The 13,960-nt window shown below is 36.7% G+C and overlaps 1 protein-coding gene across 1 annotated transcript; it reads right to left on the minus strand.

Moving 5' to 3' along the window:
- Nucleotides 1-1,106: 1,106 nt before the first annotated feature.
- LOC121734938 (deoxyribonuclease-2-alpha) lies at nucleotides 1,107-13,809 on the minus strand. Its single transcript, XM_042125583.1, has 8 exons — nucleotides 13,506-13,809; nucleotides 13,076-13,250; nucleotides 12,194-12,299; nucleotides 11,784-11,999; nucleotides 11,200-11,425; nucleotides 10,629-10,811; nucleotides 2,934-3,096; nucleotides 1,107-1,490 (listed from the first exon to the last, which is right to left on the minus strand). Exons 1-8 carry the CDS (start codon nucleotides 13,628-13,630, stop codon nucleotides 1,389-1,391), a joined length of 1,296 nt encoding a protein of 431 aa, XP_041981517.1. The 5' UTR covers nucleotides 13,631-13,809; the 3' UTR covers nucleotides 1,107-1,388.
- Between the last annotated feature and the right edge of the window lie 151 nt (nucleotides 13,810-13,960).

A 13,960-nucleotide genomic window follows, 5' to 3' on the forward strand; every position in this document is an offset into this window, starting at 1 on the left:
TTTTGCCACCCCTGAGAATAGGGTTGCCTGAGCGTAAAGCCGGACCGACTGACCAGTTTACTAGATTAAAATAAAAAAGCCGGAGCAGTAACTACTAATGAGGATTTTATGTGTCGTTATAATATCACTACAATAATTTACATTTTGATCCTTTTTTTTCCTTATAACGCTTCTGTGCAGAAGCAGCTTCTGTGTGTGAAACATGCAAATCCAATGATCAAGGATATTTTTTTAATTATGCCATCAGATTCTGGTAGACCTATAAAAGTGTAAATTCAACCGAACCGTAACTTGAAGCTCTGTTTAGAGTGAAGCCAAACGAGCCTAATATTGTAAGTTGCAGAATTTCGGTCGCGTAAATTACCTATTTAATATAAATTTTCTACGAAACTGAATGCAGCAGAATTTCTGCCAACCGAAATTCCGCGACTCATGACTTACAAAATTACGCTCGTTTGGCTTCAGCTTCACCCACTGTTATTCAATGTTAGGAAGCAAAGCAAGTAATTTACCTATACTAGAATAACGAACATTGAAAATATTTTCAAAAATTATATTTCTTATCACAGCACAAAAACGGTAACTTACTATCAGTTATCAAGCTAATTTACTATACAGAAAAGGAAACTATATCCTAAGATCATTTTTCTTAAAACTAAGAGATGTACGTAAATAACATAAAAGCAATATTATTTGATTTCCGAAATTCATAGAAATTCATTCTCATATTCTACACTCTCATTTTATTTTACATTTTACTTTATAAAAAGTATGGGTGTGTTCTAAAACTCATAACATTAATTGTGTTATAAGTACAATAATATGACCCGTGCCATCTGACGTTTCAAATCTCATTAAAAGTTGGGTTTTGAAATACGCCCAATTGGCAGATAGTCGTCAAATAGAGAAATAAAGTCTACTACAACATCTTGCTTCTTGTTGTTGTTGTTCCCTTTATCCTGCTTTTTAAACGTTAAACCTAACTTAGATAACGGTAACTAAACTGCAGTACCGTAAACAGTCTTTTTTGCGCCCTGTGCGAGCTTTTACAATTATTGCGCCCTTGCTTTTTTAGATAAGTAATAATATTATATTACCCAAAGCAATGTATAGGTCTATTTTAATGTTGGAATCGTGCTCTAGGGGCGCAGCGGGACCTATTATCGGAAGCAAACCGAATAAATAATACTCCTTCCTGGTTTGGCCATTTTTGAGCCCTCCAGAGTCTACGCCCTGTGCACAGGGCACCGGTGGCACCGCCTATTTACGGCACTGCTAAACTGTACTACTTTGTTTCCCTATTCGACTGGATTTTAAATATAAAACCTACATAAAAAGACAATGATAACTTATCTGTGACTTATAGCTAGTTCATTTACAGTTTCTTGTCACTGGCATGGTTGCACTGTGTCTACTAAATGGGCGAAGTGTCCCCACAGAATAGGACCCGCTGTGCACACTGTCCCGCCGCCGCGTGATTCTTGAGATAGCTGAAACGTATTAAATTAATTATAAGTAAGCTAGAAATAAATTATCGGACGCATCCATAAGTCGCGGCTGACGGATGCGGCTTAATCCGCGGATGCAAAAACATCCAGCCAGCCAGATTATGTTCGGACGTCCGAACGTTCAAGGTCGTGTCCGCGACTTACGTCAGACAATGTGCAGTTTTGTGTATTTTGTAATTAATCAGATAGAATTTAGAAACAAGCCGCATCCGGCATCCGTCAGCCGCGACTTATAAAAAAAACGTAAAATAACAGATTTGATAGTTGTTGTATATTTTGATACAGTATATTAATATCACTGTATCCCAAAAAGTGGTCTGTATTAATAAAATAGCGGTACGGAACCCTTTTAAGGACCGTCCGTCTGTCAAAGTTGCAATCTACATCGAAAGTTCTTATGCTCAAACATTCGAACAAGCGATAGCGCGATGTAGGGCTACAGCGGCGCCATCTAGTTTTAAGTATAAAAGAGTTGCAGTGGTTGGAAGTTTGGAACTTGGAATGTGTGCAATTTGCCCGTAAAATAAAAATAAAGGTATTTATAACTTTATATCATAATTCATAACTCCTAAAAACCTAATTTTTATATGTAATTTTTAATATCCTTCAGAGGCTTGCGTAAGTTTGGCCTTCATAATAACAATACTATTCTTATCATCTTATGTTTAGAGTTTAGACTTTAGACTATGCCAATTATTGCGAGTGATCAGATCATTGAGTTTCGTTTCGAGTCATTTTATATGATTTTGTTGGGATATTAACAAAAAAATAATATTAACCAATAACCATAAAATAACTAAAATCCAATCAAAGAAAAATCGTTGCATTTTATTTTGTTTTAGCATCTGGTTATTCTTTTACTAGTCACTTTCCCCCAAATTTAGTTTGCAAACGGCACCCGCACAAACAGAGCATTCTAGACTACGTACAGCTAGGTTACGGACAGTGGCAAGATTTAAATTTTATGTGGGCAAGATTTTGCGAGGCCCCCTGATTCGTGAATCCTGATAGATGACGCAAGACGGCGATCAATTTTGTTGAGAGAAAGAATTTTTTGATGTTCAAACTTTTATATTTTACTAGCTGTTCCGACAAACGTTGTTTTGCCATAATATTATAAAGTATGTAAACTGTATGTCACCATGGCAACGTCCATCGCTATCCCGTCGCACAATTCACAAACAATGGTCGCCGTCAGTCTCGAGTTGTAATAATTTACTATTATTTATTCAACAATTAATGCACTTATCAAAAGTTACCCAAATTTGGGTATCAAAGCTCGTAAATTCTTTAAAAAAATTCTCGTGGTCCAAGGGGCGCGAGGCCCCTCGTACCGCGAGGCCGTGGGCGGTCGCCCACGTCGTCTACGCCTTACGCCGCTCTGGTTACACCTTACGGACCCTGGATGTTACATAAACTACTTACAGCTCTATTAATGTCCCCCACGCACAGCCAGTAGTCAGCCACTTTGGCGTCCTGCGTGTTGAGCATCTTGTGAGCGACCGCCGCCGCCCACTTGGCGTGGTCACTGTGCGACGAGAACGACATGCCTGCTGGGGGGAACTTGAGACGCTCTATGTTGCGGACCCTGGAAACAACAATGTGTTATAACGTAAAACGATAAGAATGTTTATTTATACAAAATAAACATTCTTATCGTTTTACTTTATTAATTATAATATTGCTTTTTTATGTGAAGTTGTCACAAAGTATAAATAGATTTTCATCAAAAATTTTTTAAGTCGTATTATTTATAAAATACGTATATTTGTTACAGTGATCAACTCAGTTTCTGAGATGTTGAATATAGGTTCAGTTCTACAAAGATCTTTAAGTATTTTAAAACAGCAGTCGCCCAATAGACACCAGCGTTGAAACTAATACTTAGATGGCTGATATATTATATTCTACATTGGCCGTGTTCGTCGATGTAATTTTTAGCGCATTCGCTGCAAAACCTAGTTATTGCGCATGTCCAAATCATGTCATGCCATGGCAACGACAACTGTTTACGACTTGACATTTAACCCAATTGCAATTTGTTGGTGGCGTTGCAATGAACAAACCAGTGGGAGAGCCATGCTTCGGCACGAATGGGCCGGCTCGACCGGAGAAATACCACGCTCTCACAGAAAACCGGCGTGAAACAGCGCTTGCGCTGTGTTTCACCGAGTGAGTGAGTTTACCGGAGGCCCAATCCCCTACCCTATTCCCTTCCCTACCTTCCCCTATTCCCTTCCCTTCCCATCCCTACCCTCCCCTGTTACCCTATTCCCTCTTAAAAGGCCGGCAACGCACCTGCATCTCTTCTGATGCTACGAGTATCCATGGGTGACGGAAGTTGCTTTCGATCAGGTGACCCGTTTGCTCGTTTGCCCTCTTATTTCATAAAAAAAAACAATTAAATTTTTAAATTTTTCCAAGTGATCCATATCCATATTTTCCAAAATAAAATTATTTTTTTTATGTCCGTGAATAAAATAATCAAACACTATCATCACAGTATAGCAATATGACAGGGACTAATATTGCTATACTGTGCTATCATAGTGTTAAATAAATTATTTGTGCGGCTGTTAGACAATTTAGGCTTATGTATTTAGGTTTAGCTTTTATTATTTTAATCATGTATAAACAATTAAGACGTTGTTTACGACTTCACCAGCAACTTGTTATGGCGTTGTCATGACATCTTTTGGACATGCGCAATAAAAGGTTTGTCCAAAAATACGCCGACGAACACGGCCATTATACGAGCGGGAGTTGGATGGAGGTTGCCATGGTGATATACTTGTTACTGGACTTCATATAATGCGCTCGCTAAACGGTAATTCTGCATTACATGCATTACGTGCTGTAATGCACGAATTATCGTGTATTACAGTGAATGATGCGAATTACATGCAAACTACGTGCTGTACAACGTGCTGTACATTGAATGACAACTTCTTTAATTTTTCAGCACGACATGAGTTACGTGCTGTAATTCACGCATGATCGTTTATTGTAGTGAATGACGCGAATGACATGCAAACTACGTGCTGTACATTGATTTACAAGTGGTTTAATTTTTCGTCATGCAATAATGCAGCGGATCGCGCGATCGGCATGTCATCGGCATGCCCATGGGACAACTCAGTTCCAGGGTGGTGCTCCCGAACACTTAAAAAAATTATGCGTTTCTTTGAACAGGGCATACAAACTGTTAATGTGCGCAAAATTAATAAATCAAATAATATATTTTGCCATAATATAATATTTTATTGCTAATAAATAACTTTTGGACGAATATAGGCTGATATGATGATGATGATGATGAAATAACTTTTTCAATTTAATTTATACAAAAAACGTCGGTAAGTATTTACAAGAACGTATCGTGATCTCCGTGGTCCAGTGGTTTAGCGTGGTCGTGGGTTTGATTCTCGCTTTGGAAACAATATTTTATTTCCAAGATTGGTTAGGACAATGCAGGCTGATCACCTAATCGTCTGACAAGTAATGATCCATGCGTCGGATGGGCATGTAAAAAGTCGGCCCTGCGCCTGATCTTTCGCCAGTCGTGTCGTTCTTTCGGCCCACTGGGCTAGGAGAGTAAAAGGAATAGAGAGTATACCTACTCTTGTGTACTGTGCACACATTTGAGCACTATAAAATTACTCCTGTGGGATGGTCTCAATGAAACCGGCCACCGTCACCGAAACCGGTGTGGGAAACCGGAAATATTTGTACAATAATTTATTCAAGGTGCAATGAATAAGATTATCATCATAAAAAACTTGAGAGGTGTCAAGGGACACCCGGATGGAACGAAGGTCCAGTTTACATATTATACTAGTTACTTTAACAACTATAGCAAAAATGCTAAATAGTTGTAAGCCGTGCGGTAGTGCTTGTTTCTCTCCCCCTCTCTGGCATTGAACAGTGCGGTGAAGCGACGTCTATTTTTGAGTGTAGGGGAACTGCATGCAAAACGGACCATTCAGGCAAAACGGAACGGTCAAATTACTTGAAACCTACTAGGGCCATCTATTTGGTAACGCTACTAATTACTCGGGCCCTTCCCGTTCTCGGTCATTGCCGGCGAAACTGTCATACGGAACAGCGGATTTTTATTGCGGTTAAATATTTTTTTCACATTTTGATGTAAAAAACACAATTTTTGACCAGTCCGCACTTTTGTTGTAACTAATATTTTCTATTTAATGATATGACACAGTGTTCTGCATGATTTTAACTTTAATATAGTATGTAAAGAATGAAAGGGGTAAAACGGTTAACTTCAAAATGTGACATTTATTCATGAGAACCTAAAAACAAAAAAGACGGGTGCAGTGCATGATTTGTCTCCTCTAGGCACATTGTAGTTTAGTTGTACACAACATTTATTTGTAAAAGGTATTCCCCAAATGACATATGCATTGGGACCATTTTGCCCTTTACCGTGGTCCATTTTACCTTCACACGCAGGCAAAATGGCCTGTGTGATTAATAGGAATTGTAGAGTGATTAATAATAAAGATATTCTATAAAAAAATTAATAGTAAAGCTATATTTGTTGATGTAAGACGAGTTTTGCCTTAAATATACAATTTTGCCTTCAGTTCCCCTATACAGGTTTTTATTACTTACATAAGAAATAATACCTATCGAAGCCCGGGTGTCCTTTGACACCTCTCAAGTTTTTTTTTGTTTATTTTCCGTTATTATGGTGTGTGAAATATTTTAGTGAAATTATACATTTATTCGAGCTAATTTTTTTTTTTTAATTTTTGGCAGTTTAGAGTTTAGACTGAAATGTTTCTTAAAATGTTTAACCTAAACTTGGTACTACTAATATATATTCTGTGCCTAAACATAAATTAAAAAAATATATACTTATCGGATATAATAGGTATGTGTTTTTTTTCTTCTGTTCTGAATTTCGAAATTTAATAATAGAATAGAGAAGGAGATAATTTTCCGAGCTCCACACGGTAACTTGTTTTCGCATTTCTTTTATTTCATTTTATTAGTTTATTAATTGACGTTTTAGTTTTATTGTTCAATATAGTGTTTTAATATGTAACTTCTTTCAATACATATCTGTATCTATCTAATATCACAGCTAATATATAAAAATAAGTCGGGGTTTCCTTCCTGACGCTGTAACTCCAGAACGCACGAACCGATTTCCACGATTTTGCATTCGTTGGAAAGGTCTCGGGCTCCGTGAGGTTTATAAAACAAAAAAAAAATCAGAAAAACCTCAAGAGAAAAGCAGGAAAACTGGGTAAACAGGCAAAACAACATTTGCCGGGACAGCTAGTACTTATTATAAAACAAAGTCGCTTTTTTTCCCTCATGTCCCTTTGTTCCCTTTAATCTTTAAAACTACGCAACGGATTTTGATGATTTTCTCAGTGTTAGATAGCCCATTTATCGAGGAAGGCTATAGGCTATATTTTATCACGCTAAGACTAATAGGAGCGAAGAAATAGATGAAAATGTGGAAAATTATTTGAAAGGGCTAACTTGAACGCGCTAATCTCAGGAACTACTGGTCCGATTTGAAAAATTCTTTCAATGTTAGATAGTCCATTTATTGAGGAAGTCTATAGGCTATATTTTATCACGCTAAGATTAATAGAAGAATGCGGAAAAAACGGAGGAAATAATTTGAAAGGGCTTATCTCGCGAACTACTGCGGCAATTTTTATGTTATTTGGCACAGATAAGAAGTAGCCCACGTGAAGGATCATAGGCTATCGATTTTAATCAGTTTTTTAGTGGCTATATATTTTATACCTACCCGTGCGACGCCGGGGCGGGTCGCTAGTTTTAATTAACTTGTTATTAACACGAGTGTGTTTTTTATGACAAAAGCCCCGCCACCCGTGTACAGACACCAGCACTAAATTTTAATTATTATTTTTAATAGTTTATAACATAAATTATAATAATTAGTTTTTAATAGTTTATAATATAAATTATAAACTATTGAGAACAATTAAAATTTTGTATATTTTTTTAATGAAATAAGGGGGCAAACGAGCAAACGGGTCACCTGATGGAAAGAAACTTCCGTCGCCCATGGACACTCGCAGCATCAGAAGAGCTGCAGGTGCGTTGCTGGCCTTTTAAGAGCGAATAGGGTACTAGGGAAGCCGCAGGGCCGTCTCTAGCCCATGTGGCGCCCGTGTGCAAACATTACCCTAGCGCCCCCTAAGATGCGCGCGCGCGGTCAAAATGAAATGGGTACAAAGTAAAAATACAGTTTGTCCGGCCGTTTGAGGGTGAGGACTCTAAGCGGTGGCTTCCTTCGTTCCACCAGACGAACTATAACAGCACATCAAGTTAGTATAGGTACTGTCAAATTTCTCCAATATAAATAGATAACAAACTATTGTTATTTGTTTGTAGATTGAAGTTTTTTTCGGTTTTGACCATGATGTCTTGACTGACCCTAACAAGCTTAACCCCAAAACATAAATTTTATATCGCTTAAGTAAGTACTTCAATTTTACTTTAAATTTCATGTTATATACTTATTAAACATCACATCATCACAACATCGGTATTAATTCGATTTCATTATTCGATTTCATTGAAGAGCTCTAACTTCTCTACATCCGAAGAGCCAGCATGGCACAGTTTGTTTTCTAAATTAGAACACTGTGCTTTTCACATTTAAGGTTCATTTCACGTTGAAAAATAAAGATTATAATATTTATATTGCAAAAGCCGAGCCGCTAATGGCGCGCCTTGCTTTGTTGTAATTCTACAAATATAAGAAGAGCTTCGGATATTACACAAAAATTATGCTACAAATACCCATTCTGTTTAGGACTTGCAGATTCTGTGAAGAGGAGGATGAAACACCTATTCACCTTCTCCTCGACTGCCCTGCTCTACTACAGAGCAGGAACAGGCACCTTGGTCGCCACGAATACTCGTCCACAGAGGAAATTCGTGGCACCAACCCCAACCATATCGTTCAATTTATGAGCAGTATTGGGTTGGGGATGATACTCTAGTGCGAAGGAGTCACAATAGATCCTCATGGGTCGCAGTGACGTCAGGGCTACAGAGACCTGCCTTCTTTAAAAAAAAAATTACCCAAAAATGTTTGCAAACTGGAGTTCTTTTTACGTTGGTCAATAAAGCGTGGGCCGTGGCGGCCGGCCAGCGTGGGCGCGCGCCAAGTGCGAGCGGCGCTCGGTGCCCCTAGGACCGCGGCGCCCATGTGCACCGCACACGTTGCACCTATGGGAAAGACGCCCCTGAGGGGAGGGTAGGGATGGGAAGGGAAGGGAATAGGGTAAGGGATTGGGCCTCCGGTAAACTCACTCACTCGGCGAAACACAGCGCAAGCGCTGTTTCATGCCGGTTTTCTGTGAGAACGTGGTATTTCTCCGGTCGTGCCGGCCCATTCGTGCCGAAGCATGGCTCTCCCACGTATTATTTAGTTTAGTAAATAACATTATTATTATACTCTTGAATTATCCTCCTGAATTATCATGCTGCATGATGAAAAATGAGCGTTCATCATGCAGCATGTAATTCACGTAAATGAATGGTCATGCTGAATTACCGTGTACGGGGTACTTAATATTCTTTACAATGAGTTTCTAAAATACTTAGTAACATAGAATATCATTGATTCTTTACAATAAAGCACTACGATACAAAATGCTATTTTAACTACACAACAGAGTTGGCGACGAGGATGACTACGAACTTGGAGCATTGGAAGAGGATTCGCGCCTCCACACGAGCACAATTTACGAGGTGGGAATCATACTTAAAGAAACATGAGAATCTTGATTACGCGGAGGCTCATGTCAGACTACAGAACTTACACGAAGATTTCCAAATAATTCGACAATTGCAAGACAATATAATATCTGAAGTACCAGATGAAGAACTGGATACTGAGATTGAAACTAGTTACAACATTGAAGAGGAATTTATTTCCATCAAAGTAAAACTACTGGATATGCAAAACCGAGCTCAATCACACGTTAAAACAGAGAACACGCTGCGATATTATAACGGAAGAGTCTGTAAACGAAGGGAGCTTACAAACTACGTATAATAATTTTGAAGATTCACCTGCACCTTACCTTGAGGAAAATACTGATGGTATCTTACGGGAGCCATTGAAATATATACTTACGAAGCCGAACATAGTACAGGACCTCCTACATTCGAACATGCAGAATGAAATTTCTTCAGGCAAAGGACTTATTACACAAAATGAAAACAAAATATACAATACATTTCTAGAAGTAAAAAACACGACGTTGGACGCTTGGGACAAAAATGATATAGAATGGAACGAGAACAAAGAAGAAATTACTTTCAAAGAAGGGTTGAAAAGAGAAAATAATAAATACGCTTTTCTGATCACTTTTAAATGCTTTACTGGAATGGAACCGAGATACTCGAAAAAAAAAGAACAAAAATTAAAAATACATAAGCACAAATGGAAAGACAAAGAAGGAGCGAATAGAAATAAGAGGAAAAGAAGGAATGTATTAACATTTGACAACACAAACACATTTCTGAATTATAATATGATATACCTACGAGAAGACAGTCACTACAGTAATAATTATTACATGCATCGAGTAAGGGAGGAGGAGGCGGCTACCAACTATTTTACGCCGCCAGGGCCTATTACACTACGAGGTCCGCACGGGTTCAGGAACAGCCTGACGCCGGCAGTTAGAGCGGCTCATCCCTTTGCCTGACATTCAGGAATAGCGGGGGAGAGCTGATATATATTCTACATTATATTATCTATGAGCGGGAGTTGGATGGAGGTTGCCATGGTGATATACTTGTTACTGGACTTCATATAATATTCTTTACAATGAGTTTCTAAAATACTTAGTAACATAGAATATCATTGATTCTTTACAATAAAGCACTACGATACAAAATGCTATTTTAACTACACAACAATGACATTGCTAATAGCAGACACTTGACAGAGGGTAAAAATCTAGCAATCCTAAAGAGACAATTTCCTTTTTAATTATGTTGACTTGCCACTAGGTTTTCTAAACTCTAGTCTTTACATCGTTCAAACTAGCATTAAAAAAGTTTGTAAAACTTTCCACACAAAATACTCACTGGTAACTCCTATTGCACTCGGAGTCCAAGGTCTCCGGACCGTTGGTCCAGGACTCCACAAGCAAATCAGTCTGTAGCACCTCAGCCACGAGCCCGCTGTAGAGATCGTCATTGAACATGCCGCTCTTGGCAAATGAGATAAACTTTCTACCTGCTAGTGTCTCAAAACTCGCTATGTGGTACCTGAAAATTATCATAATATGTATAGGGTGAACAAAACTATAAGATCGCTGGGCAAAAATGCGCAGTGTGTATTCCTTTGGTGGGATCCGCAGGGAGTGATTCATTATTTTTAGACTAAAGATAAGATTAAGGAATATGCTTGTTGGTAAACCAGTGATCAAACATCATACTAAAATGCTTTTATAGTTTTATAAGTTGTTTTTAAAAACCTTAACTTTTGTATATTAATTCTGCTTCTCTTCATCTGCTTCCTTTTCAACAAAGATTAAACAACAACATTATTATTTAATTGTGCTTCTTTTAAAAAAAGATCCAGATTCTCAAAACCTTATAGTCGCGTCAAAATAAATATTAGCTTATACTAAAATAATAAGAATCTGAATCTTACCAAGGAGCAGAATCAACAGTCTTATTTTGTATCACTTCCATGATATTGGGCAGCTCAATCTCTAATTCCTGAGGTATGCTATGGTAGTTGATAAGTGGTTCATTATATTTCAGCTGAGTTCCAATTTGATTCAATGTAGATGTATGAACAGACGTACAGAGAAAGGTCTGTCCATATTTTGTACCCGTTGCTGGATAACTGTAGGAAGTTACGTTAGGTCCATGTGCTGAAATTTTTAAAATATTATATGTTAAATATGGAAGCTTACACTTAACAAAATATATTTCATAATCTTAAAAAGAAAAGCTAACAAGAAAAAAAACAGTTATAAAATATTTACACCAGAAAACAATACAAACCACACTGCGTGTACGTAGAGTGTAGACATTATAGTTAGACAGTGTTTTGTACTAATTGTATGCATTATGTTGTATACAGCATAGATTTGTATATTACTCGTAGTAAGAGGGATGTAACAATAAATGGAATAATATAGTAGAAAAGTATTATCAGTAACATAACATTACATGGTTTCTTCTTACATACTTTTATTTTTATTAACAACTCAATATATTTTTACTTACTGTTAGGCACAGGAGGGAATTTAGGCACGGAATGCACCAGCCATAGTGCATTGTTCTTATCACCCACTATCACACCCTTCGTATGACCACCCTCTGCTTTAGTCTTCATTAACTTAGAGTGCATCTTACACATCTCAGCCAAGTCGTAATCATCATAGTATTTGTCATTCAGTTTGAATTTCTTATACTTGTTCTTTGAATTGAACCTTGTTTTTCCTGAAATATTGTAGTATAATATATTAGTAATATTATGTACTTACATTAAATTTCAGTTTGAGATAAAATTAAATAAGTAGTTTAACAAATTATTATTATACTGTTTGTCCAAATAAAAAGGTATAAAGGCTGTATTATTATCATTTATGAATAGGTAAACTATGTTTTACAGGTAAATCAAAAATAAGAATAACCTTTTTTAGTTTTTGAGTACATCTCGGCTACATTTTCAAGTAGATCCATCTTCCCATCAGGTGCTGGTGGCTGATCATTGTATATTACAGATACCGTATTTGCATTCTGAAATGTGAAAATACATAATAAGATTGTCAGTTTTTGGCAATCTTTGACCAATTTTTATAAAACTTCAGCAGCTATTGAAATACTTATCACTTAAACTTTTATTCTCTCTATCAATAAATTCTCTCTATCAATAAATTTAAAAAAGTTGTAAAAGAACGTTTGTGTACTAAAGCTTATTATAAAATCAATGATTTCATCGACGACAACACACCTTGGGAATAGGGTGGTTCTTACAGGCTACTTGAATACTCTTTATAATTCCTGTTGTAAATAGATTTAAGTCATAATATTGTTACAGTTCGACAAGGCTTTAAATGAACGTAGCGAGAGGGGGAACTAGCGCTGTTTTCATACAAAAACGTCATTTTTGACAGTTCTTCTTTACCAGCAGCGCCCATTGACATATTCATTTAAAGCCTTGGTGCACTATATATGTTCAAATTGTAATTTTCCATCTTTTTAGTAAAAGATGGCCCCGTGCGAGTTTCTTACGCCGGTTCTTCTCGCCGGGTTAGTTCCCGAACCGGTGGTAGGCACCTTAGTATCGACGTTCAGAAATATTTTTGTAAAAAAATTACTCTGAATAAAAAATATTTTGATTTGATTTGATTTGATTAATTTTTTGTTTCTATTATTTAAAATTATGTAAGCATTTCTAAATACATTTAATCAATAGAGTAGTATAACAAACAGTCAACATTAAACTCCTTAAAGTTTTAAAAGTACTTAAGTATTTTTGTAAGTAAATGCTAGTAGTAAATTAGGTCCTTTACCTGGTATAAAGGAGATAAAGTCCTGCCAACCATTGATTTTGGATCACCAATATCAAGCTTAGATAATGTCCATCCCGCTCTTAAGTTTGTCGGAGTAAGATACATGTATGCAACCCCTTTACGTATCAATGGATTAATGTGGTTCTTCTCTCGTGGCAATTTGTAGACATAGTACCTGCAATAGAAAAATAGCAATGTTGGGATACTCATATATTTTAATTGTTTACGTACTAAGACCAAATAAAGTTTACGTATTGATAAGAAACCTAGTATAAAAATACTAAGCTGGTTCAAAAAAGGAACTTTGAATGCCTTCCAAAGGTAATTTCTTTGATTTCTGCTACACTATTTTAACCTTTTTTACACCTAATCATTGCCTTAGTTTTTAATCAATAAATAAGCCTTCAAAAACTTTAAAAGAGAAACTTACCAATCTACCTTGTCTCCATTCTCATCCAAACACTGTGGTGACATACCAGCACATAAAGCTACTAGAAACAAAGCTATAAGAGCAAAATTTCTTCTCAATGCTAATATGCGTGTAGAACCCATCATTTTAGCACACAATGCAAACAGGAAACTATTTCCTTTGTTTATGCTGTATGTTATTCAAACAAAACATACAGTGTCTTAATGATATCATACAATGACTGTTTTAATAACATCACCCATTCGTTTCCTCACAGTAGATGACTCATTTTAATTCATGTGTGATTCACTAGTTTTATAAATTAATAATTAAAATAACTGTAAAGGGTAAAAATAAATAGAGTAGACAAATTATTGTTTTCAAAAATATTTTGAACGCAAGAACGGTTGACAAATGTCATTGTCAAATGTCAAAACTCGAAGTGCCCAGGCGCGTAAAATCCTTCCACTTTTCTC

The sequence above is a fragment of the Aricia agestis genome, chromosome 16, assembly GCF_905147365.1.
Source record: "Aricia agestis chromosome 16, ilAriAges1.1, whole genome shotgun sequence".
NCBI lineage: Eukaryota > Metazoa > Arthropoda > Insecta > Lepidoptera > Lycaenidae > Aricia > Aricia agestis.